The sequence below is a fragment of the Microcaecilia unicolor genome, chromosome 5, assembly GCF_901765095.1.
Source record: "Microcaecilia unicolor chromosome 5, aMicUni1.1, whole genome shotgun sequence".
Lineage (NCBI taxonomy): Eukaryota > Metazoa > Chordata > Amphibia > Gymnophiona > Siphonopidae > Microcaecilia > Microcaecilia unicolor.
The window spans coordinates 362699963-362727815 of record NC_044035.1 but is presented as its reverse complement, the minus strand read 5'-3'; the positions used below and the strand labels follow the sequence as shown (position 1 = coordinate 362727815).

General features: G+C 42.7%; 1 protein-coding gene across 1 annotated transcript in view; it reads right to left on the bottom strand.

Moving 5' to 3' along the window:
- Positions 1–26634, bottom strand: part of LOC115471006 (polycystic kidney disease protein 1-like 2) — a 99104-nt gene extending 72470 nt beyond the window's left edge. Inside the window, exons 1-4 of the mRNA XM_030204674.1 lie at positions 26498–26634; positions 15222–15283; positions 10660–10744; positions 8226–8290 (exon numbers count right to left, since the gene is read on the bottom strand). Coding sequence (XP_030060534.1) covers positions 8226–8290; positions 10660–10744; positions 15222–15245 — 174 coding nt within the window. The 5' untranslated portion in view covers positions 15246–15283; positions 26498–26634. The remainder of the gene's footprint in view (positions 1–8225; positions 8291–10659; positions 10745–15221; positions 15284–26497) is intronic.
- Between the last annotated feature and the right edge of the window lie 1219 nt (positions 26635–27853).

The following is a 27853-nucleotide window of genomic DNA, read 5'->3' as shown; positions in this document are numbered from 1 at the left end:
TCTCTCCGGGGCTTCCCCTTCTACATTCCCCGTAAAACGAGCAAAAAACTGAATGAAAAACTGCAAAACTTAAGCTTACCTAGCGCACATACATGGATCTCTTTGTAACAAAAGAAACTCGGGCTTCAACGGCGAAATCGGCGAAAAAAACAGCTGAGAAACATCGAGGGACGGAAGAATCCAAGATGGCGCCTAGCCCGATCCCTGAGCGCCCTCCACAATTTCACCCATTACAGCTCCAACAGATTACAGAAGCGGTGAGAGAGGCTTTGAAACCGGAGCTGGCAAAGTTATTCGACCAGATAGCGGGAGTAGAATCGCTATTGGGGGACACAACGAGGAGGACGGGAGAGCTGGAATTACGGGTGTCAGAGCTGGAGGATTCAAGCACGGGCAGAGGAACACAGCTGCAGGACTTACAAAACTTGCTGCAAGCCCAGGCAAAGCATTTAGATGACTTAGAAAACAGGTCTCGCAGGTCTAACCTGCGCCTGATTGGAATCCCCGAATCAATATCAGATCGAGCTCTGCCCATGCAATTGGAGAGTTGGCTTAAATCTGAGTTTGCCCTGTCTGATAGTAATGGGCCTCTGTGTTTGGAGAGAGCACACCGTTTGGGCAGGAGAATTGAAGGGGGAAACAGACCGAGAGTAGTCATCATAAAAGTCCATAATTTTCTACACAAGGAAGAAATCCTGAGAGGTGCTAGATCCAAATGGGACTCACTTACATTTGATGGATCAGCAGTAAAAATCTTCCAGGACTACTCAGCTGCCCTACAGGAGCGCAGGAAAGCATTTGGACCTCTGTGCCGCCATTTGGCAGCGAAAAACCAAAGATTCATGCTATTGTACCCAGCTCAGCTTAAAGTATTGGAACAGGGGGGCTGGAAGATGTATCACTCTCCAGAAGAGGCCCAGACCCTCCTACGGGACAATTCTACATCCTCCCCGGGCCATAATGGCTGAAAGGGGCATGTATGAACAGGTAGCAGGTTGTGCTGGTATCAAGATGCAGGTGCGCTGCAACTGCAATGCAGCTAGAGCAAATCTTGCACAAAGTTATAACATGGTTAAATGTTATGGAGTTAATTTGGATCTGTATGCTTGCAGATGTGTTGATTTGAAATATATTAATGTAATTCTAACTCAGCTAGGCTGGAAAGATTGTAAAGAGGAAAGGGGATGGGGGAGGGGGGCCCCTACCATTAAGTGACTGGAGCTCTCCTAGTAGATGTTGCGAAAGGAGAGGTCAAAGGTGGAAAGGGTGGGAGGAATAAAGGGTAGGGGGGGAAGTTTGGGAGGAGGGAGGGTGGAGGAGAAAGGGGAAGGGGAAGTTATAGAAAGAAGGGGATTGGATGCACGGGGAAAGTCCTTGAGATCTTTGGGGTTAGAGCGGGGAGGCTCGGGTGGAGCTGGGCACTGGAGTCTCCCAATTTTTCAATGCAGTTTGATAACACTAGGAATAACTATACTCAAGAAAGAGGGGTGCCCGGACTAGATTTATAACATGGAATGTAGGGGGCATTACATCTCCAGTTAAGAGGGCAAAGATTTTACAAGCCTTAAAGAGACACCACGCAGACGTGGCTTGTATTCAGGAGACAAGACTATCTCAAGAGGAGTTACAAAAGTTGAAGAGAACCTGGGTAGGTGAAGTACACGGTGCGGCGGCTGAGGGAAGGAAAGGAGGGGTTGCAATCTTAATCCGAAAGGGGGTAGTGGCGAGAACTCATTTAGTGGATAGTGACCCAGGGGGGAGATATGTGGTGGTGCGTCTTTGGTTACAACATGTGGAGTATTTAGTAGTGGCGCTATATGGTCCAAATTTGTATGACAGATCCTTTTATGATCATCTAATTCAAGTATGCCTACCGCATGGGTCTCTGCCACTGCTTGTGATGGGAGATTTCAATTTAGTGGCTGACCCTAGTTTAGATTGCTCATCCCCTAGGAGGGCGGTCAGGGGAGGCCCGAAGGTGAGGGCATTGACGCAGTTTGTCCAGACACTTGGAGTGGTAGATTCTTGGCGCACGTTGCATCCAGAGGTGCGAGAGTATACCCACCTGTCCAGAGCCCATGGGACTCTCTCACGGCTGGATTACATTTTGGTGGATCAAAGGGTGTTCCCCTATGTGAACAAGGTAGAGATAGGCCCGGAGGAGATTTCGGATCACTCCCTGGTGTGGTTAGACTTAGAGGATAAGGACCTGGGGGTTGGGGGAAGAGGGTGGAGATTCCCCACGTACTTAGCAACAGACCAAAAATGTAAACTACATTTGCAGAAGAGTTGGGGGGAATATTCACAATTTAATAAAGAACATAGGGACTCTCCCCAGCTGTTTTGGCAAGCGGCGAAGGCAGTTCTGAGGGGGGCGGTGATTGCGTTCACTGCAAAACGGGAACGAAAAATTAACGGGGCAATTATACATCTAGAACGTAGACTTGGGAAAGCTAGACGCCGATTTGTGGCGGTTCCATTGAGCTATAATAAGGAGCAGATGAAAATAGCTCAAGTAACGCTAAACTCACTACTACATGAGAGAGCTTTGAGAGCCCTGGCGGTTGGGAAATTCCGCTTCCAGAGATATGGGAATAAATCAGGTGCCGTGTTAGCAAGAGTAGTTAAAGCCTGGGGTGGCCCTAGAGCGATAGTGGCAGTGAAAGATAAGTATGGGCATATTCAGAATGGGAGGGAAGGAGTAAAAAAGGTATTCCAGCAATTCTATAGCGACCTATATAAAAATATATCCCCGCCATCATTGGAGTCGGTGACAGAATATTTGCGGAGGGCCAGAATGATGACACTGAAGGCAGAGGAGGTGGAGGTCCTGAATAGGCCTATCACGGGAAAGGAACTGCAAGATATAATTAAGTCTCTCCCTGCGAATTCAGCTCCAGGCCCGGATGGCTTCTCGAGTGAATTCTATAAAATCTTAAATCCACACATAGTAGGCCCCATGCACTCATATTTTGAGGAGGTAGTGGCTCATGGACAGTTCCCGGCTTATGCAAATGAGGCACTGATAACCTTGTTGCTGAAGCCAGGAAAGCCGGAGAATCAGGCTGGTTGTTTCCGGCCAATTTCCTTAATCAATGTTGATATAAAAATCCTAGCCAAACTACTAGCAAATAGAATACAGGAGTGTTTACCTAGTCTTATCGGTCAGGAGCAAGTGGGTTTTATTCGTAATAGGCATTCAGGAATCAATGTGAGACGACTACTGTTGGCTCAGGCTCAGATTCAGCGTTCAGGCGGAGAGGCGATGCTGGTTAGCCTGGACGCTGAAAAAGCTTTTGATAAAGTAGGATGGGATTATATGTTTGCGGTATTGAGGCATGTGGGTGTGGGGGGTTGGGTCTATGGGGCTATCCGGTCACTATACTCAAATCCTCGAGCGGCCGTGCTGGTTAATGGGTCTAGAACACAACAGTTTCCCATTGCGAGGGGGACTAGGCAAGGATGCCCCCTCTCTCCGCTCCTTTTTGTGTTATCTATTGAACCCCTGATCAAAACTATTCAACAGGGAGAGGGGGTGCCAGGGGTGACAGTTGGTGGAGAGAAAGTAAAGGTGTTAGCCTTTGCGGACGATCTATTGATAATCTCAGAGTCCCCGAGGGTGGCATTGCCAGCGCTGCTCGAGGAGATAGAATGTTTTAGTACACTCTCGGGGTTTAAAATTAACCGGGAGAAATCACGCATAATGAGGTTACCCGAGAGACTGGATGGCCCCGGCCCAGACGATTTCTCTCTGCAGAGAGCAAAGACAGAGATGAAATACTTGGGTGTCTTAATCCCTAACACATTAAGTGATTTGTATGAGATAAATATTCAAAAATTAATGAAGGACACAGCGAGGAAACTTGAGCAGTGGCGGGGCCTTCCTATCTCTCTGTCAGGGCGTATAGCACTGTACAATATGATGATTGTTCCATGCTGGTCATATATGTTTCAAACTTTACCCCTACACCTCACTAATAGGGATGAGAAGCGAGTGAATGGAATGTTGAGAAAATTTTTGTGGAGGGGGAAAAAGTCGAGATTCCCACTGGAAAGTATGTACGTCCAGAAGGAATATGGTGGAATGGGCTTGCAGAGTGTGAGACATTTAGGGATTGCTTGTGCAATGAGACACGTTACAGATTGGTTCCGCAACTCTGCGGACTTTTCAGCTACCACAATGGAATTGCGGCTGTTTACACCCACAAACTTTAGCAGTTGCCTGCATGGGAGTGGAGGGGCCTCTCCACTACTAAACATCTCAAACATTCTACCGCAGGCACAAAAGGCATGGAACTGGATTTGTAGATTACATCAATTTTCCCCAAGAGTCACTCCACTGCTGCCAATCTGTGGGAATCCTGAGTTTCAACCTGGCTTGATATATAGAATTTTTGAACAATGGAAAACGCGAGGTATAATCTATATTCTCCAGATTCTAACGCGAGAAGGAAAGCTGCAATCGTTTCAGAAGTTACAGGATCGTGGTCTGCTCCGCCCCAAAGACTATTTTCATTATTGGCAACTATTACACTACACGAAGAGTTTGTCTTGGGAGGCCTTAGCGGAGGATGTGCAGGAGGAATTACCAATGGCATTCTCGTTGGGATCACAGCAAAAAGTTCCATTGAGGTTTCACCTCCGACATATCAAAGACACAGCTGCAGAGCCAGATTTTAACAAATACGCTGAGGCCTGGAGCAGAGACCTGGAGGTAGTTATTTCTGCTGGACTGCTCAAAGAACATGTGTTGGCCCTTAATAGAGTGTCACCTTTAACAGACTACTGGGAATTACAATACCGTTTTGTGTTTCGGATGCATATGCCGCCTCGACGGGCGTTTCATGTGGGAGCTTCCCCTGATGGGGCATGCCCCAAGTGTCATTTTGTTGGAGCGACTTTGGGGCATATGTATTGGACTTGCCCGGTGGTGAAGAATTTCTGGATGGCCTTACTAAACCAGGTTTCAACCTTGTGGAGAACTAGATGGTCACACTCTCCGAGGTTGCTATTTGGGAAGCCTTGTCTACAGGCTCCCCAGCCAAGAGGGCTTACTTTATTTGTTCAGCGAGCCATATTGATTGCAAAAAAGACTATTTTAGTGGACTGGTTATCCTCAAGAGGCCCCTCACTCCAGAACTGGCGAATGCGGATGGTGCAACTATTACGTTTTGAGAGAATGATGATAAAAGATGGAAACCCGATGGAGTTGGATAAATTCTGTTTGAGATGGGGCCCGTTTTTGGACTCTATGCCCCCAATAGCTAAGAGTACCCTCTTGAACATTTGATTGGCTCACGGAACTCCGGACATTCATTCCCAGATTGCTTACTGAGACATAGGGAGGGGAGGGTGGGATTGAGTTGAGCTGATAATGATGTACCGGCGTGGGGGGTCCTGGGGGGACATCTGAGTCCAGTCCCCCGGGGACTACCCCATTCGGGGCTTTGCTTTTCGGCATTAAGCTTGGACACTCAAGGGAGGGAAGGGAGGGAAGGGAGAAAACTAAAAATTGGTGATGATGTTTGGTGATAGTATAGTTTTGAAGTAATTATGTTATTGTCAAGTCTGCTACCTACCTGTTGGTGTGGACTTCTTTTGTATGTCATCAATAAAAAATGATTGAATATAAAACCCGCTGACCACTGCTGGCTGAATATCGGGGAAGTGAATAACTAAGCATAAAAATATACATAAATAATAAAGTTTCTACAATTTATCCTTTGATATGTGGAGGGGCATTCTTGAAAGAACATCCAGGTCAGAATTGGGACGTTCCGCTCTTTAGATCCTATCCCATCCTCCTGGTTCAAAACCTCTTGTCTTGGTACTCTTCCTGAAATACTGCTTATTATGAATACTAGCTTGTCTATTGGTCAATTCCTGACTTGCTGGAAGTCTGCTATAGTTTGCCGATTCTCAAAAACCCTCCTTAGATCCCCATGTCCCAGCACATTATCGTCCACTTTCAATCTTATGCTTCTTGTCTAAAATTCTCAAAAAGATTATTTTCACCCAGACTTCTTTCTTTGTTGAAAAGTCCCTTGCACTTCACCCGCAACAGTTCGGTTTCCATCCGCACTTTAGCACTGAGTCCTCACAGCTATCCTTAGTGAAATCCATCCCCACCTAAACAAATATCTTGCTGTTCTTGCTATCTCACTCGATCTTTCGGCCACTTTTGATCTCATGAAACATGATCGTCTCCTTTCCCAACTCTCCTCATTAGGTATATGTGGCTCAGTTTTGGTCTGGTTTTCATCATTCCTTTCTGACCGCTCATTACAAATTATTACCACTTCTTCCACATCTTCCCCCCCCCCCCAACCCTTATCATGAGGGGTACCACAGGGTTCTATCTTGTCCCCACCTTTATTTATGTACCTCAAGTAGTGCCTGAATCGGTAATTAGATTGTAAGCTCTGTCGAGCAGGGATTGTCTCTTTCATGTTCACGTGTACAGCGCTGCGTACGTCTAGTAGCGCTATAGAAATAAGTAGTAGTAGTAGTATCTGATCTCTCATTGACAGATATTTGGAGAGAGTACTCTAGAACTGAATCCTAGTTACTTTCTTCCATTCCACAATTATGTGACTTCTCCCAGCGGACTGTGACTAAGATGGCTGATATGGACTTTCAGATTCATGTGCTTAGTAAACGTACAGATCAAATTGTTCCTCACATGTGGAGGGGTATTTTCGATACGGCGTCTAAGTTTGACTTTGGACGTTTTGCAAAAAACGTCCAAAATCTGAATAGCAAAGAATGTCATTTTCAAAAAAGAAAAATGTTGATCTTTTGTTTTCAAAAATAGAAGGTTTTTGTGATTTGGACATTTTGTTTTTTGGTCCATTTTCAAACAAAAAACATCCAAGTGCAAAACGCACAAAATCAAGCCATTGGGATGTAGGAGGAGCCAGCATTTTTAGTAGACTGGTCCCCTTGACATCACAGGAAAGCAATAGGGCACTCTAGGGAGCATAGCAGTGGACTTCGTAAAATGCTCCCAGGTACACATCTCACCATTGTTCCCTTACCTTGTCTGCTGAGCCCCCCAAAACCCACTACCCCCAACAGTACACCACTACCATAGCTCTTACGGGTGAAGGGGGCACCTATATGTGGGTACAGTGGGTTTCTGGTGAGTTTGGGAGGGCTCACAGTTTCCTCCACAAGTGTAACAGGTAGGGGGAGGTAGGAGCCTGGGTCCACCTGTCTAAAGTGCACTGCACCCACCACTAGACTACTCCAGGGACCTGCATGCTATTCTGATGGACCTGACTATAACATCTGAAGGCGGCACAGAGGCTGGCAAGTAATATTTTTCATCACATTTTTTGGGGGTGGGAAGGGGGTTAGTGACCACTGGGGGAATAAGGGGAGGTCATTCCTGATTCCCTCCAGTGGTCATCTGGTTATTTAGGGCACCTTTTTGTGCCTCGTTATAAAAATAGGTCTAGTTCAAAACGTCTAAGTTTTAGTCCTGGATGGTTTGGTTTTGTTCCATTATGGCTAAAAAACGTCTAAGTCTTAAGAACGCCCAAATTCCGCTCTGAACATGCCCCTGGTACACCCTCTTGAAATTTGGATGTACTTCTGATGGACTTCAGAGAAAAACGTCCAAATACAGACTTATGCCACTTTTTGGACGTTTTTCTCTTTTGAAAATGAGCCCAAAAGACTCTTCAGAGTGCCAGTACTTTGGCGATAGAAGATAGACTTTCTATACATCATCATTTGGATCTTATGAACAATATGATTAAAGGAAAGAACTTGCGTTTTTTGAAATGTCCTTATCACAGGTTGTTAGCTCCTGATACTCTGCTGAGAAAATACCTTAAGGAAGTTTTGCTGACTGAAGATGTGGATTTTATTATTTGTTGAATTGCTATTAAGTTTTTATATTCTGAAACAGGGCGAGAGACCAGGAGAGTTGGAATCTATAAATTTGACTGAATTTCTTGAGACATCGCAAGATATAATTGACGTTAGAGCAAGTATCTGCATTACTCTCAGTCTCAATTCAGAACAAGAAAAAATTAAGATATTGAAATCATATTTTCAAAACAAATGTCTCCTTTTTGTGTTTATAATGTACAGTTTTTTCCCGATGTCACCAGGGCTACTCAACTTATGAGGAGATAGTTTAAATCACTGTGATACCCCGAGCGAGAGTTGATGCTACTTACCACAATGTTACAAATGCTCGGGATGCTGGTACTTACTGTGATATTGTCGTCAGCTATGATGTCAGAGGAGCTCCCCAGAGCAGATGTCACTTTCAAGAGATCTGTTGCAACATGATACAGTAACATCACAAAATGACTAATAGTGCTTTCCCTCTAACTGCGAATAATTTCTCTTTTTTATTTTTTTAGCTGTAAATTCTCTTCTGTTCCTTTTGGCTACTGGCTGAATTGGAACCAGAGTTTCCTTTCCTGTCTCTCAGCACCTGAGCGCCTTAATTTCAATACGTATGCTCTTTTCCCCTCTATTTCATTGCCAGCCGTCCTTTATTGCTCCCTTGTCTCTCAACACTACCTCTCCTGCCCCTTCCCTCCACCCCTCACTACCAGAGTCAAGAACATAACATAACATAACATAAAAACATAAGAGTAGCCATACTGGGTCAGACCAATGGTCCATCTAGCCCAGTATCCTGCTTCCAACAGTGGCCAAGCCAGGTCACAAATACCTGGTGAAACCCAATTAGCAGCAACATTCCATGTAGAACCCCAAAGAATAGCAACATTCTGGAATCCCAAAGAGTAACAAGATTCCATGCAGAATCTCAGAGAGTGGCAATATTCCATGTAGAACCCCAAAGAATAGCAACATTCTGGAATCCCAAAGAGTAACAAGATTCCATGCAGAATCTCAAAGAGTGGCAACATTCCATGTACAACCCCAAAGAATAGCAAGATTCTGGAATCCCAAAGAGTAACATGCAGAATCTCAGAGAGTAGCAACATTCCATGCTACCAATCCCAGGGCAAGCAGTGGCTTCCCCCATATCTAGCTCAATAACAGACTATGGGCTTTTCCTCCAGGAACTTGTCCAAACCTACATCCTCAGACAGTGAGTTCCAGTGCTTAACCATTCTTTGAGTGAAAACGTATTTTCTCCTATTTGTTTTCAAAGTATTTCCATGCAATTTCATTGAGTGTCCCATGGTCTTTGTACTTTTTGAATGAGTGAAAAATCAATTCACCTCCATCCGTTCCACACCACTCCCTCCATCCCTTACTAGCATTTTAGTCCAAGCTTGTATTTTAAGTCGTTTACACTATTGTAACATCCTTTATTCATCTCTTTCTATGAAATTGCGTCTTAAACTGCAGATATTACAGAATACTGCTGCTAAACTTATTCTTGGTATCAAAAAATCTGACAGCTCTACTGCTCCTCCTATTTCTCTTCATTGGCTTCCTGTTCAATCTTGCATTTATTTAAGTTGGTCTGCATAATTTTAAAAAGTTTGAAGGTTTAGCTCCAGCTTATCTTTTTAGATTACTTTTTTTCCCATTTATTCGTGGAATCTTGAAAGTTAGAGATCCATATGAACAGCAGGCAAGTCAGCTTATGCCTGCTATTGACATGTGCATGCGAATGTCAAAATAAGCTCATATTCTATACCAGAATCTTAGGGACAAGATGACATTATAGAATTAGTACTAGGCAAACAGCACTGAAGTGCCTAAACCGAGGTAGGCGTGAATTTCTTGTTTTCTCTTCCCAAAAATATTAGAACTAGGGGGCACGCAATGAAGGTACTAAGTAGTAAATTTAAAACAAACCGGAGAAGATATTTCTTCACTTAACATGTAATTAAACTCTGAAATTCATTACCAGAGAATGTGATAAAAGCAGGGTTTAAAAAAGGTTTGGATACTTTCCTAAAAGTCCTTAACCCATTATTAAGATGGGCTTGGGAAAATGCACTGCTTATTTCTAGGATAAGCAGAATAAAATGTATTGTACTGTTCTGGGATTTTGCCAGGTACTTGTGACCTGGATTGGCCACTGTTGGAAACAGGATGCTGGGCTTGATGGACCTTTGGTCTTTCCCAATATGGCAATACTTATATTCTTATTTCACTTAATTTTGCCTTCATTTTCAAACATTAGATATAAGAAGATTTTGGAAGCTTCTTTTTGTTTTCAGGCCTCTCTCACTTTTGGCTTTCTCTCCCTTCTGAACTTCAAAGTTGTTTTAGCTATTCCTCATTTCGTAAGAATCTAAAGACTTATTTGTTCAAAATATTTCTGTGTTAATTTTTTAAGTTATTATTTTTAATTTGCTTTGTTACCCGCTTTGAACTACTAATATGTAGGAGTTAGCGGGATACAAGAATCAAATCAGAACAATCCTGCCCCTCCCTCTGTCCCTGACGTCCAGCCTATCTGGCTTCTCCTTCCATCCCTTCTCAGTAGCACCTCTGTCCCCTTCCTCTATCCCCCCTCAATACAAGCACTCATGTACCTTCCCTCTGTCCCCCACTCTCAGAATTCCCCACTTGCACCCTCACCACCTGCACCATCTCATTGTCCCATCCCTCAATGTCAGGACTCCTCCCCCACCGCCAGTGATCTTTCCTCCACACCGGCTCCCCCCCAGGATGAAGAAAAGAAACTGTAGTGAAATCCAAGTCACTTACCTATCAGAGGGCTGTTTTGTCCTATGAACCTTTTCTTTCTCAATGGACTTGGCTCCTGAAGAGAAGTGTAATTTTTGTGTTGCATCTGAAGAGAAAACAGGATGTACAGACGATGAGGAAGCAAACCATTTCCCTAAAAGGAATACTGGGGGAGGGGAGGGGAACTGGAAGAGAGAGCCTGAGAGAGGGGATCTGGAAGAGCTAAAAACACAGAGGCCCTGGTGATCAAAAGTAAACGTGGCTGCTAGGAGCCGTTAGTGCTGTGGTAGCGGGCCACATTTACCTGCGGAGAACGTTCATTGGCCCGGAGCACGGGAACAAATGAGGTGACAGATGAACGCAGAAGCAGCATGCAAATGTAGTCAAGCTCATGTAAATGAGGTCATTTTGTTTTCTTCCCCAATGCTCAGAAAAGAGCGCCCGAAACAAAAACTGCCTTACCGCTGCAAGAAAATAACGCCAGGTCACAGCAGGCATTAGGCTCAGGGGCGTAGCCAGACACCCAATTTTGGGTGGGCCTGGGCCCAAGATGGGTGGGCAGAACTCTGCCCTGTCCCACAAGTGATTTGGTCTCTCTCTAGCCTGCATGCCATAAGGTCTTTCAAACATACTCCCTATCCCGCATACCTTTTAAATAGAAGATTTTCACTGGCAGCGAGAAGCAACTAATACACACTGCTCATGTTGGCCCCCCCCCCCCTCCCACAGCCTTCCCTGATGCAACTTCCTGTTTCCAGATAGGCGGGAATACATCAGAGAGAAGGCTGTGGGGCCGGTGCGAGCAGTATGTATCAGTTGCTGCTCGCTGCAGGCAAAGATCTGCTGTTTACAAGGTACACAGGAGCTGTTGGGAGTTTTCAGCTGGTGGGGCTTGGGGATCCCTGCCAGCCACATCATAGGTGTGCTGCTACTGGATGGGCCTGAGCCCAAAGTTGGTGGGCCTGGGCCCACCCAGGCCCATCCTTGGCTACGCCACTGGTTAGGCTGTTGGAAAAGAGGATTTCTCACGATTCTTTCTGTAAAATCTGTCACTTTTGATTGCTTTTGGAGGCAGAAGGAAGCCAGTGCAAGCCCTTAAGCGCTGGTCATGAGAAACAGCAGGCTCAAGCGAAAGCACATGTTCGTGTCTGTTTCCTGTGTCTAAATTTAAAGCATCCAAGCTAAAAAAAAATGTAAAACACCCAAAGAGAGAGAATTGGCGTCTGTTTCCCATGTCTAAATATAAGCATTGAGGCTAAAAAAAAAAAAATGTAAACGCTTATATTTAGGCCACAGAAAAGAGACACCAATGTGAACTTCACGTTCTGGATTTACCCGGCGCAAGCACATAGGAGCCGAGCTTAATGCAGAACTCTTCTGCACATGTGCCAAGCACAATCCTCCCGCTGAACTCACTAGTGATCCATGCTATAAATACGCCTATATTTGCATCTCATTAGCACTGAGCGTTAGGGCCTAGTTCTTCTGTGCTGTTCCAGTGGTATTGCTACGATGCTATTCGGAACAGCGCTGGAGTTTTCAGCATTGGGGCCAGAAAGCCTGGGGAGGGGACAGGAACTGGAAGAGGTAAAACACAGACCCCCGATACTCAGCACTGTTTAACCGGCCAGAATGGCTGCTGACCGGTTAAATAGCGCTTTAACCAGCTACCTGCCGATATTCAGCGAGAAATAACCGGCTATCCCCGGTTAGTGACTGGCAGATAGCAGGATATATCGCCAGACATAACAGGCTATCCACCGATTTTAAAAGCCAGTTTCATGGCCATAGTTGGTTGCATGAATACCTGATATATCTTTGGCTGGTTTAAAAATAACAGGTTAAGTCTGAATATCGACTCAGCTGCTTATCTTTAAACTGGCCAAAAATACCAGTCACTGGAAACAGCCCAGCATTGAATATCTGGTTTTAGCGTCGATCGTGGGAGACACTCCGTCTAAACACCCGCAGTCTGAATATTGGTCTCAGAGAGCCTGAGAGAGGGGAACAGGTACAACACAGATGGGCCGATGCTAAAAACCTAATGCCACTAACAAAGAACCAGAGAATAACCTTAAGGAGGCAAGACAGTGAAAGGATTGACCCAGTTAACATATAAAGAAAATTTTTGTGCATAAAGGAGAAGTTTTCAGAGTATTAACTCACTCAAGCGAGGCAGCACTGCGAAGTAGATTACGCCTCTAAGGGTGGACAAGTTTCTCGATCATAGAACTTCCCCACAGGATTTTAGATTTTTATGTGAGCAAATACACACCAGTGCTCTTCTGTAAATAATAATTAAACTTTAAGCCTACAAGAAATATTAATGTTAACTTAATTGCTAGGTCAATCCTGTCACTTTCTCCATTAACCTCATGCACACAATTCACCTTATCTAGCAACTTTCAATGAAGTTGCAGATATACAACTCTCATACACTGTTGATCACACTTGTGTGCTAACTCTATATCAAGTCAACATTTCATCTCAGTAATTTCAACTATAAACAATAATAACTATAGGCACACTTAATTTTATCGGGTGTGTGCACACACCCGGATGATTTCCAGTTCGTGTCCGCGTCTTTCTACTTCATTAGGCAGCACACCGGTACTGCGTTCTTCGACATTGAGCAATACCAATTATCTCTGTGTCTCAGTATCCCAACATCCCTATGCTACTCAACTCGATGTGTTGCCTTCTTTTGCAGAATCATAACGAGTCCAACTCTGCAGGGTTTCGATAAATCTTCTTCAGGAATTCGAGATGTAAATTGCTAAAGTTTCACTAACAAAAGAAAAGAGAAAAGTGCCCCTACTCTAATGGTGCACGGCTCGGTAAGAGCAAAGGCTTTTTATATGTTCTCCTGTGGGGAAGTTCTATGATCGAAAACTTGTCCACCCTTAGAGGCGTAATCTACTTCATAGTGCTGCCCCGCTTGGGTGAGTTAATACTCTGAGAGCTTCTCCTTTATGCACAAAAATGTTCTTTATACGTTAACTGGGTCAATCCTTTCACTGTCTTGTCTCCTTAAGGTTATATTCTGGTTCTTTGTTAGTGATTACTGAGTTTTCTACTAGAGACTATTTTGGGAATCATTTCTTGACAAGCTGGAAAACCTAATGCCGGCACTAGAGGCAGTGTTTATGTGCTCAGAAGGCTCAGAATGCTCTAGCGAAGGAAAGGACGCACACAGCAAAGATTAGCGCAAATTGCATTTAAAAGTAGGCAAACAGATGTAAATGAAGTCATTAGCTATTCCCTCCCAATGCTCAGAAAAACAGCGCTCATAAAACCCTGCCCAAATCCTGGAAACCTACCGCCAGCTCCAAGGTCACATTGAGAGGTTAGAAGAGAGGATTTGTCATGATTTTTCTAATGTGCCAGTTTTTAATTTATTTGAAAGAGGAAAGAAGCGCGAGTGGTGAGGAACAAATGTGTGGGAGTCTGAGCAAAACTGAAAGTGGAAGCACACCTTGGAGCCTCTTTTCTGTCTTAAAGAGAAGCTTTTCAAGTGCATTCACTTCCGGATTTGAATGGGATGTACACAAGAGCAGTGCTTACCACATGGAGAGAATTGGCCATTCAACCGGTTCCCTTCCCAGTCCACAACAGAACACGGTCTCCTATTCCATGACTTTTAAATTTTCTCAGGAGTCTCTCTGTAAATCTAGATACAGTACATCAACCGGCTCACCTTTATCCACGATTATTCACGCCTTCAAAGAAATGAAGCACATTGGTGTGGCAAGACTTCCTTCGGCTGAACCCATGCTGACTCTGTCCCATTAAACCATGTATGTACTCTTCCCTCAAATATGCCTACAGTCGGTCGCATGAAGGTAGGCATGAATTCTCCACACTCACTTTACCCCTGGGGTAATTTCATTAAATCCTTTGCTATGTGGATGGTGGAATACACAAGGTAGTTTAGTTTAGTACTTTATGTAAGTCTTGATATACTGGAGGAGTGGCCTAGTGGTTAGGGTGGTGGACTTTGGTCCTGAGGAACTGAGTTCGATTCCCACTTCAGGCACAGGCAGCTCCTTGTGACTCTGGGCAAGTCACTTAACCCTCCATTGCCCCATGTAAGCTGCATTGAGCCTGCCATGAGTGGGAAAGCGTGGGGTACAAATGTAACAAAAATAAAAAATAAATAAATAAAATCAGAGTAGTGTACAATAAAAACCAAATCAAATATTACAAGGAAAAGAATGCCAAATTATATAAAAGAGATAGAACAAAGAGAAAAAAAAAAGTCAGGTTCCAGGTCTGGCTCCATTACTGTGCCAACTTAAAAGTTAAGAGTAGGGAAGGCCAACCTGAAAAGATGGGCCTTGAGTAATGACCTAAACCAGGTACCTTGAGAGAGTCAGTCTGATGGGGAATGGATAAAATAAGCCAAGTGTGCTTGTCTGGGAGAGGAAGGGACATGAATGAGATTCCAAAGGGAGAAAGTCTTGGATGGCAAAGGATGAGGGATACAGAAAGTACGAGTAAGGCAAGAGCCCAAAGAAACAGAAGGCAATGGTTGGAGTAGACAGTGAAGCAGAAAGAGGAGAAAAGAAGTAGGTTAGGCCTACCTGCCAGTTTGCCATGTAAGACATTTCTTGCCAGCCTGAGCAGCTCCTCCCTTCCCAAAAATCTGTATAACAGAGGCAAGAGTAGATTACAAATGGATTAACAATATAAAGTGATAATATAATTCTGAGTATTTACGTTTTCAATAGCTGAGCTGGACTAATTTTGCCACCATGGTTAACACAGGGAGTGGAAGAGTAGTTTAGTGTTTAGATTTATGGGCTGAGAAGCTAGAGATCAAAACCACTGCTGCTCCTTGTGATCTTGGGCAAGTCAATTAACCCTCTGCTGCCTCAGGTACAAATTTAGAGATTGTGAGCTCTCCAGGGACAGAAAAATACCTACTGTACCTGAATGTAACTTGCCTTGAGCTAAATCCAAAATCTCTTGTGTAGTGAAAGAACTGCTGCTTTTGAACAGTTTTCAGCTAGACACTAGAGGTTCAGTATTTAGTATTTCTTTAAATTAGACTCAGATATTCAATGTCGAGCTATGCCTGAGCACTGGCACTGAACATTCAGTCATCAGAGGACCAGGAAGTTATGCAAGTGCCGGTCAAATTAGAACTTTTTTGCTGTGCATCTGAGACCTGAGCCAAAGCTTTGTGAAGCAAACTGTCATGGATTCCCTCTGGACGTATGAGTATAGCTGAAGCCTTGCCAGTATGAAGAATGAATACAGACTCTGTTCTGAACATAGGGCCAGGAACTTTCTCAGCATCCAGACTTAGTTGTCCAAGATCCTGAAATGCAACAGTGCTGCCTGGTTCCACCACTTTCTTCATCTGCTCTCTGTCAACCATTATAGAGAGTGTGGTTTTATCCATCTACCACATGATAGCAGGTGTCTGGCTTTGACAACATATAATACAAAACAATCTTGTAGTCCACATATAATGCAAGGTTCAGTTGGATAATAATATATACAAGAAGCTGATCAGTCATTGGGAATTACAAAATCATACAGAATTTAGGTATCTTGACTTCAGTATTTCCTAAAAGATAGATTTTCTAAACAAAGAATAGGAACCTGGTTTTCTTATAGTGGTTGGTATAGAATTCCAAATATGCACAACTTAATAATGCAGAGTACAATATAAAGCCCTCTTCGAACTTTATTTATTTATAACACAATATTCTAGGCAGCTTACAAAAATAATATTCATAATAAATTCATACAAGAACAAATGTCTTCAATACAAAATAAACTACAACAAAACAAAAAGCTTACAGCTCCCCCATCAACTAACATCACCCATCATCCATTAGACTAAGGAAAAATAGGCCTTGAGCAATTTTCTAAATTGCAAATAGTTCTCAACCTTTCTTAATTCAATGGGTAACTCAGTATAAAAGGTTTTAGATCTAAAGTCTTACAATCGAACCTGTTTATAAGAAGGAACAGTCAGTAGCAGTTTATCAGCAAATCTGAGAGGTCAAGGTGGACTATAAATTCTTTAAGGTCCATCAAGCCCAGCATCCTGTTTCCAACAGTGGCTAATCCAGGTCACAAATACCTGGCAAGACCCAAAAAAGTACAAAACATTTTATACTGCTTATCCCAGAAATAGTGCTTTTTCCCCAAGTCCAATTTAATAATGGTCTATGGAAGCCGTCCAAACCCTTTTTAAAACTCTGCTAAGCTAACCGCCTTTACCACATTCTCTGGCAACGAATTCCAGAGTTGAGTGAAGAAAAATTTTCATCTGATTCATTTTAAATGTACTACTTTTTTTAGCTTCATCGCATGCCCCCTAGTCCTAGTATTTTTGGAAAGAGTAAATAGATGCTTCACGTCTACCCTTTCCACTCCACTCATTATTTTATAGACCTCTATATCTCCCCTCAGCCGCCTTTTCTCCAAGCTGAAGAGCCCTAGCCGCTTTAGCCTTTCCTCATAGGGAAGTCGTCCCATCCCCTTTATCATTTTCATCGCCCTTCTCTGTACCTTTTCTAATTCCACTATATCTTTTTTGAGACGCGGCAACCAGAATTGAACACAGACAGACACATAGGGTTTGCAAGAAAAAGGGTATCAATAGAAATCAAACAAAATAAACCATGGAAAAGAAAATAAGATGATACCTTTTTTATTGGACATAACTTAATACATTTCTTGATTAGCTTTCGAAGGTTGCCCTTCTTCCTCAGATCGGAAATAAGCAAATGTGCTAGTTGACAGTGTATATAAGTGAAAACATTCAAGCATTACTATGACAATAAAATAGATACCATTGGAGATTCTACATGGAATGTTGCTACTATTGGAGATTCTGTTGCTACTATTGGAGATTCTACATGGAATGTTGCTACTACTGGAGATTCTACATGGAATGTTGCTACTATTGGAGATTCTACATGGAATGTTGCTACTACTGGAGATTCTACATGGAATGTTGCTGCTATTGGAGATTCTACATGGAATGTTGCTATTCCACTAGCAACATTCCATGTAGAAGGCTGCGAAGGCTTCTGTTTCTGTGAGTCTGACGTCCTGCACGTACGTGCAGGACGTCAGACTCACAGAAGCAGAAGCCTGCGCGGCCACATTGGTGATCCACAAGGGCCGACTTCTACATGGAATGTTGTTAGTGGAATAGCAACATTCCATGTAGAATCTATAGAAATCAAACAAAATAAAACATGGAAAAGAAAATAAGATGATACCTTTTTTATTGGACATAACTTAATACATTTCTTGATTAGCTTTCGAAGGTTGCCCTTCTTCCTCAGATCGGAAAGTTATGTCCAATAAAAAAGGTATCATCTTATTTTCTTTTCCATGTTTTATTTTGTTTGATTTCTATTGATAACCTTTAAGAGTGGACTGACACGGCTACCACACCTCTCCACTCAAGAAAAAGGGAAAATATTTTATTATTTCACTCAACATGTGCATCCCTGTTACCTCACAGGTTTTAGTCCAGCCCAATTACATTCTCTGTTTTCTCTCTGGTTCCTCAGATATCACTGTCAGCACTCTCTCTAGGGCTGGCTCCCAGCCTAGCTCAACGGTGTCCATTAACCGTCTTCCAGGCTCCCTCTGGACATGCATCAAAACAAGTATTTTCTGCATAGAATTTGAGGATTTCTCCTATCTTGAAATTCTTCCCACATACTCTCCGGAAGGTTAAGCTTGAGCCACACTGCTTCCCTGATCCCCTCCCACAGTACTGCAGCTTATCTTAAAGTGGAGTCCTCTTCTCTCCTGGAGCTTCCTCCTGGAAAACCGCTGTATCAGGGCCTCTCTGAACTGTTCTAAATCAAGGAATTTAACCCCCTCCTGGCCTGAGTCCCGCCCCTCTGATTCAGGTTCATCCTCAGCCTCTTTCTCAGTAGACTAGCACCACCTATTGCAAGTTGGCTGAACTGTATCAACAGTGAGGGAGTACTTTTCCCTGTACCATCTACTCCCTCACACCCAAAAATAACAGATTACAATAATCAAATAGGGGTATTACAAGTGATTGAACCACTGTCCTACAATTTGAACTAGACAGTAAATCCTTCAGTCTGCACAACATCCTCAACTTAAAAAGATCTTTGTCACCAAAGATCTAATATGAGATTGAAATGATAAAGTTGAATTCAAAGTGATTCCCAAATACTTGATCTCATGTAAAATTTGAATAGTTTCTCCACCTATCTTAAATTCAATAGAAAACTCCATTGAGAAGGAGTAAGACAAAACCAAAACCTGAGTTTTTGATACATTCAGTTTCAATCTGTTTGCCTTCATCCAAGAGATAATAATGTGTAAGCATAAACAAGAAATCCAAAGACTCTTCAATAGAACCAGAAATGCACATTAAAAAACTGAATATTATCAGCATAAATCAAGTCTCAATCCTGACAACATTTACAAAGGGAGAGCATGTAGATGTTAAAAAGTACCAGAGATAAAGCAGACCCCTGTGGGACCCCTGAAACTACTTCAACCCAGGAAGAACTATCCTGCCTCACCTACACTCAAAAAAGTCTGTCACTAAGAAATGACTTAAACCATTTCAAAACAAGCCCTTGAATTCCCATTGATTCCAACCTCTGAATCAGAAGGTAAAATTTTGGATTGGGGAAAAAAAAGAGTCTCTAGAAGATCTACGAATTTCCTTCTCCATCAAACATTTGATACAGCTTAGGTAGGATGGAGCTAAGCCAAATAGAATTCTATATGTCAAGGTACAGATTTGTGCCATAATTGGAAGCCAATGTAAGGATGTCAAGAATGGTGTAACTCTATCAGAGCGATGGGCATAAAAAAGAAATCAACCTGGCCACGGTATTTTGTACCATCTGCAATCTTTTCATCAACGTCTTAGTGCTACCAATGTAAAACAAATTACGATGACACATAATTCTGCACAGTTTTCTCATTAAGAGAAAAGATGTTTGATTACAGAAGAGATCTGCAACTCTGGTGTAAGCTGACTGTTAAACGAGACTCCTATCATTTTTAATTAAGATTCAAATTTAAATTTTAGGCCATCTACTTGAAGAGTATCGTGCCAAATCTGATAGACTTGACCAATCAATAAAAATGTGGTCTTATCTTTGTTTAATTTTAAGAAATAATAATATAATTTATTTATAATCCACATTATCATAAAAATTCTAAGTGAGGAAAATACATACATGAAAATGACAATACAAAAAACAAACATTACAAAGAATAAACAAAAAAAATAATCTTGTAAAATCACATCATCATAATCAAAAATTTAAGGAATAAAACATAGTAGATGACTGCAGAAAAAGACCTGCACGGTCCATCCAGTCTGCCCAACAAGATAAACTCATATGTGCTACTTTTTGTGTATACCCTACTTTGATTTGTACCTGTGCTCTTCAGGGCACAGACCGTATAAGTCTGCCCAGCACTATCCCCGCCTCCCAACCATCAGCCCCGCCTCCCACCACCGGCTCTGTCACAGACCGTATAAGTCTGCCCAGCACTATCCCCACCTCCCAACCACCAGCCCCGCCTCCCACCACCGGCTCTGGCACAGACCGTATAAGTCTGCCCAGCACTATCCCTGCCTCCCACCACCAGCTCTGGCACAACTATCTTCATTGTTCTATTGGCCCGTATAATTGAAAAAAATAATAAGGGCCCTGTTTACTAAACCATGTTAACATGTGCTATAAACACTAGCACACCTTAGTAAACAGGGCCCTAAGTTTTCAGTTCCTTCTTGAATTGTGTTATATTTTGTAATGTGCGAAGTTCAATGGGCAAAGCATTCCCTAATTTTGGGCCCATAATACAAATAAAATGGACGATCTATATTCCTCTAATTGTACCAAGTGGTAAGACGATACGCCAAGAGGCATTTCTGAGAGGATCTCGGGGAACGTGATGGTTGGTGAAATCTCAGAGTGGAACATAGGGTGGGAGAAACATAATTATACAGAGCCTTAAAAACAAGCAACAAAATCTTAAACTTGCTTTTTCCAACTGGACTCCGAGGTTCCCAATCTCATTCAAAATTGGAATCTCAACAGAATCTATCTTAAACAAGCTAGGACCATCAGTACTAGGAGAACCTGAGAGAAACAGAATTTGAGTTTTAGAGATATTCAGTTAAAGATTACTACTACTACTATTACTACTACTATTTAGCATTTCTACAGCGCTACAAGGCGTACGCAGCGCTGCACAAACATAGAAGAAAGACAGTCCCTGCTCAAAGAGCTTACAATCTAATAGACAAAAAATAATCAAATCAATTAATGTGTACAGGAAGGAGGAGAGGAGGGTAGGTGGAGGTGAGTGGTTACAAGTGGTTACGAGTCAAAGCAATGTTAAAGAGGTGGGCTTTCAGTCTAGATTTAAAGGTGGCCAAGGATGGGGCAAGACGTAGGGGCTCAGGAAGTTTATTCCAGGCGTAGGGTGCAGCGAGACAGAAGGTGCGAAGTCTGGAGTTGGCAGTAGTGGAGAAGGGAACAGATAAGAAGGATTTATCCATGGAGCGGAGTGCACGGGAAGGGGTATAGGGAAGGATGAGTGTGGAGAAATACTGGGGAGCAGCAGAGTGAGTACATTTATAGGTTAGTAGAAGAAGTTTGAACAGGATGCGAAACGGATTGGGAGCCAGTGAAGTGACTTGAGGAGAGGGTCACCTTTCATCCACTGATTAACACTGGTGAGGTATAAATGCAACATAGCAAAACTATGTTCAAAAGATTTCTCAACCGGAATTAAAATTTATTTATCGTCTTCTTAAAGTTTATATTGTAAAACGAAAAACCATAAGCAAGGAACAAAGAGGAAAAAGGAAAAGACTGAAAAGTACTGCAGAGAGGCAAAAGCCTTGAGGCACACCTGGTAAACAAGATACGGTATCAGATTTTGTCCTACCATCAAATACACAAAACTTTCTCTCTGCTAAAAAAAAACAACATAACACTGTACCATATAATCTAACAGCCTGTAAATGATTAATTAAAATGTCGTGATTGATGGTGTCAAAAACTGCTGAGATGTATAAAGTAATCAATAGAAAATTTTTGCCTTTGTCAAAGCCAACCTTGACACCATCAAGAAGAGATATCAGAACTTTCTCAGTTTCATGATTTTCACGAAACCTAATTTGACGCTGATCCAATATCTCATGTTTGCAAAGATGGCCATCTAATTTCAACAAAACAACTCTTTCAATCTTTTTTGCAAGAAAAGGCAGTGAGGAAATTGGTCAATAATTATCAACCACAGTACGATCTAAGTTAGCATTCTTGATTAATGGTCTAACAGCTGTCTTAAGATTGGGGGACATAACCCCCTCTCTGAACAATTTGTTAACCAGCTGAGTGTAGAGCTCCAAAAAAGAATTATTTAGGACTTTCAAAACTGAAGGATGAACTACTTCCAAATGACAAAATGAGTGGTTAATCCCAGCCATAATTTCCTCCAACTGATTGGCAGTGATAACAGAAAACTCAGAACAGGAGTCTACTCCACAAAGGGATCGAAAACTTTTAGTCGGTAAGGTATATTATCAAATTCAGAGACCATTTCTCAAGCTGTCATATACGGTTCACAATACTGCATGAGATGTCAGTAGGTGTGTTACCCACAGGTAACAATATTGTTATGTCATCTGCATAAGTAAAGACCTTGTAGCCAGCTGATGAAAGCATAAGAACATAATAGCCATAATGGGTCAGACCAATGGTCCATGTGGCCAAGTATCCTGTTTGCAACAGTGGTCAATCCAGGTCACAAGTACCTGCCAGAAACCCAAATAGTAGCAACATTCCATGCTACCAATTCCAGAGCAAGCAGTGGCTTCCCCATGTCTATCTCAATAGCAGACTATGGACTTTTCCTCAAGGAACTTGTCCAAACCTTTTTTTAAACCCAGATACACCAACCACTGTTACCACATCCTCCAGCAATGACTTCTACAGCTTAATTATTCAATGAGTGAAAAGAAATGAAGACTGAACTAGGCCTTGCTGTGCCTTCTAGAGGCTATCTGTTAATGCTGTAGGCTATGGCAAAAAGTTCAAGTTTAAATCTATGGGAGAAAGGGTTTTAAACTATGGAAACCAGTTAATAAAGTTTGCTTTTTTCAATTCTGTCTATCAATTAACCTACAATACCTCTTTTATCCCCAATCTTTAAATCACCAATGAAAGAGCAAAATAATGTTCACTTACCCAGCGACATATCCTCTTCTCTCAGAACTTCTCAGAAAGGAACTGGTCAACAAATTAAACAAAGTAGGAGACAAAGGAAACCCCTGAGGGACTCCGCAAGATGGCTTCCAAGAAGATGAGAAAGATTTTTGAAATCTTACTGTATATGATCTTTGACATAGAAAACTTTGAAACCATGGCAAAGCATCACCTTCTACTCCAATAGAAGTTAATATCAATAAGACAATGGTCTACCAGGTCAAAGGTACATAACAGATCAAACTGTAATAAAACAGCTTTCTGACCTTTCCCTAATAGAGATCTTCCGCCAGGATGGCCCCAATTACTGACTCCATACTGTGATGTTTTCAAAATCCTGATTGTGAGAAATGGAGAATATTAAATTTATCCTTATACGATGTTAATAGTCTTATTAAGGTTAGAGATGAAGGTTGTCCACTTACTACATGTCGTCATTTTCAATTTTCATTTGCCTTCTCTCAACTGGCTTTCTTATAAATGACTTGAGCATGTGAACGGGAAGGAAGCTGGTTTAGTTCAGGCCTTTTCAGTACTAGCTCAAGGTGAGTTACATTTAAGTACAGTATGTATTCTCCGATCCTCACTCCTATCTAAGGAAATGAGGGATGAATTTACTTCCCCAAGATCATGAGGCAAGGCAGAAGAATTTGTACCTTGGCTTCCCCTCCATCATCACCCACAGTTCTAATCATTTGACTACTGCAGAACAGGAACATTTCTCACTGACTTCCCTTATGTAGCTTGCTGAGTCTCAGGGTGCCCTGCGAGCTTTACCATTATCCGTGGCTGAATACCTCAAGCTCACAGTTCACTTCTGAGCTCAGAGACAATTAAACTAACTTCATCTCCAAAGTTCTCAACTATGGAGAGGAAAGGAAACTAAAAGGATTTTAAGACCCAGTAACCAGACTGATGGTAAGTACAATTTACTTTTTTTTTTTTTTTTTAAACCCAATTTGGGGGTATAGAAAATTGGTGATGTTAACAAAATTGGTTCTTTTGTTGCATAAACATAAATTTAAACATGTTTTTGTAGTTGAACATTAACCAGCAGTAATACACCTGTAGAATAACAGTGAAACCATCAGATAAGTATTGAGCAAGATATCTTGTTTCCTTCCTTCTACTCTATAGCTAGAACTTTCTTTTGTAGTGTTTGTCTTAAGAATTGATTCCTTGTTATCTATTTTATGGTTTTCAGGTACAGACACCCAAAACCAGTCTCTAGAAAAGGTACGTTTACTGAATTAAATGATTTCTCCATGCCCTTTCTTTTGCTGTACATGGAGGTGCAGATTTATCTTTACTTTGGTCTTTCTTTGTGCTTCTTTTCTTCACCTTGGTTGACCGTTGGAACTTAGTTTCTTCTCTTCCAGCTTTGGAACTAATGCCTCACACTTAAAACAAATCAACAAAAAAAAGTCTTTCTTCTTGTCTAACTCCACAAAGGGTGCTTAGGGATAACTATGATTTTCTAGCTGAGCAAATAAATGATAACTCTGCAATCCAAAATAGCCCTTCTATTTTTTTCACTGTGTACCCCAACTAAAGAAGGGCAATCTTCATTGAACACTGCAGTCACGCTGCCCACAGCAACTTGGTCTCTCCAAAAGGGTGCAAACTCCCACACTGTCACACTAGCAAATTATGCAGAACACACAAGCTGCAATACCCTAGGCCCAACCTTAAGCCTTGGAGACCAGTTTTCCTAGTGGCTTAACCAGTGGTGTACCAAGGGGGGGGGGGCGGTGGGGGTGGTCCGCCCTGGGTGCACGCCGCTGGGGGGGTGCTGCGCGCCTGTCGGAACAGGTTACTTCCTGTTCTGGGGCAGAGGGAGCATGAAAACTAAGAGCCGGCAGGCACGCGGCACCCCCCCCCCAGCGGCGTGCACTCGGGGGGTTCTTTCGCCAGGGGGGGCGTTGCGCTGTTCCGGGGGGGTGCTGCACCCAGGGGGCATGGCGCATCGGCGATCCGTCCCGGGTGTCAGCCCCCCTAGGAACGCCACTGGGCTTAACTGGGATCAATCCACTTAAACCTGTTTCACACAGTCTTGCAATTGGTTTCTCTCCCTCATTCTTAATTACCAAACTTTCAAACAGCACACAAGTAACCAAAACATCAGTCTTCAGATTTTTCCTGAACAAATCCCACACCTTTCACTTCCAGCCCACTTTACCTTCACTCAGTACTTAAGCACTTGCAGAAAAATAACTTTCAACCACTTTCTGGCTCATAAATCTTATCATGCAGTCCCTCTTTGGTGTCTTCAGCCTCTCTCCCCATTCCCAGGCAAGTTGTTACTAATGGAGATGGTGACTGAGTCACCAGCTGACCTATGCTAGCCAATCAGATCACAGGATGTTTTGCAGCATAGACCTTAAATAAGCTTTTCACAATCTCCATTTTGAAAAAGAATTTCTCCATAGAGAATAATGGAAAAGTTCCATTTTTAACAAAAATACCACAAAAATTGCTATGAAATTTGTTCAAAATGTCCTTTAACAATTAGTGCTGTTGAATTATACATACAGTACATTTTAACACACATTTAAGGATGCTTACATATTTTTGTCACAAATCACTATTGAAAATCCCATAAAAACAGAGATGTCCACTGTAATAAAATTCTACATTGCCCTACGCACAGCCTTGAGTGACATCCACTCAAAAAAAGAAACCCAAAACTGGCCCAAACTAAAACCTTCTCATTTAACCCACAAAAATATTTTTTTCAAAAAATTTCAAAGTACCAGGCCACTTAAAGAGGTTCTCAGGAACCCAAAACTACTATTAGAATCCCTCAAAAAATTAACCCTTTAAAAGCCAGCCCAACAGGACCAAAAAAAATACATTTTAAAACAAAACAAAATCTTGGTGCACCAGACCCCTTACCTGGTCCCCAGAAGGTCATCACTCGACCTCCACCACTAGACCGGGTCCTGGAGGTCCCTCCACGGCCATGATAAACCACCATGATTTACTGCAGCAACTGCAGAACTCCTGCCAGGGTGCCTCAAAAAAAATCGAGGCCCTGGCTTCACTTTGGGCCTAGTGCCGACCTGGGAGTGGAAACCAGCCATTTCTCACACCCGGCCGGGAAACAGCACTCCTCGGCTGGGCTGCATAGCTCTGCTCTGGAAGCTCAGAGCTGCCTCTGGGGCACAGCATTGGCCACCAATGACTCTTCTGGGCCACATGGACAGCCCGAAGACACCCTGGACCCCAGGAAAAATCCCCCAGAGCCCAGGTACAAATAAAAAATAACCACTGGGTTACACTTATGAGGGCATGTTGCTGTCTCTTTGCCTTACACTATGGTAAAAATGATCATCCTTCTCACTACATTCCCCCACCATGCTGATGAGGATGTGCCCTTGTCACTGCCTCCCCCCCACCTTACGCCTCATTACCCTCCTCCCTGCCCCCCTCACAGTGTGCAAGAAATGTCTCTTTCATGTTGTTTCTTATTGCCCTATGGGAGGGACACAGAGGATGGGGTGTACTCCTCACTACTCTCCTCACCCTGTGAAGGAAATGCCCCTTTCATGTTCTCTCTTATTGCCTTGGGGGGGGGGGGGGGAGGAGGTGTTTTTTTTTACCATTTTCACAGATGAACGCTTTGTTGTGCAGACAGGCTGCCCCATTGAGAGTACGCAATTCTGCTGTGCTCGACAGATAAGTACATGATGCCTCCAGGAACTGCCTCTGGCCTCTTCGCTGTATCTGAAAGTCTGTTGAAGACAAAACAAAACAGCAGCAACAGGAAAAATACTAACCCCAGGAATGGTTTTGTATAAAAAGCAGAGTAGGACATATAATGCACAAACCAGGTCTGCAAGATCATTTCTAAAATTAAATTCAGTCACCCCGAGTACTGTGCAATATAGATGAAACCCTGTGAGAACACTCCCTCCCCCAGACTAAGTTTCCACTCCCCCCCTTCCCGAGTGAAAGTGTCTGTGGAGGGTGTGCATACTTTTACAAACACTGAGGGAGAGGGGGATGAGACACAAGTTTCAAACACCCTTTTCCACCTGAAAGATAGCATTAGAGGCAAAAAAACATAGCAAAATTTTTTTTCGATATATTAAAAGCAGGAAGCCAGCAAAAGAAGAGATTGAATGAATTCTTTGCTTCGGTCTTCACCGAGGAAGATTTGGGTGGGATACCGGTGCCGGAAATGGTATTTCAAGCGGACAAGTCAGAGAAACTTATTGACTTCACGGTAAACCTGGAGGACGTAATGGGGCAGTTCAGCAAACTGAAGGGTAGCAAATCTCCTGGACCGGATGGTATTCATCCTAGAGTACTGATAGAACTGAAAAATGAGCTTGCGGAGCTACTGTTAGTGATATGTAATTTATCCTTAAAATCGAGCGTGGTACCGGAAGATTGGATGGTGGCTAATGTAATGCCGATTTTAAAAAAAAAGGTTCCAGGGGAGATCCAGGAAATTATAGACCGGTGAGTCTGATGTCGGTGCCAAGGAAAATGGTAGAGACTATTATCAAAAACAAAATTACAGAGCACATCCAAGAACATGGATTACTGAGACCAAGTCAGCACGGCTTTTGTGTGGGGAAATCTTGCCTGACCAATTTACTTCAATTCTTTGAAGGAGTAAACAAACATGTGGACAAAGGGGAGCCGGTTGATATTGTGTATCTGGATTTTCAAAAGGCGTTTGGCAAGTACCTCATGAAAGGCTATAGAGGAAATTGGAGGGTCATGGGATAGGAGGAAATGTCCTATTGTGGATTAAAAACTGGTTGAAGGATAGGAAACAGAGAGTGGGGTTAAATGGGCAGTATTCACAATGGAGAAGGGTTGTTAGTGGGGTTCCTCAGGGGTCTGTGCTAGGAACGTTGCTTTTTAACATATTTATAAATGATTTAGAGATGGGAGTAACTAGCAAGGTCATTAAATTTGCTGATGACACAAAGTTATTCAAAGTC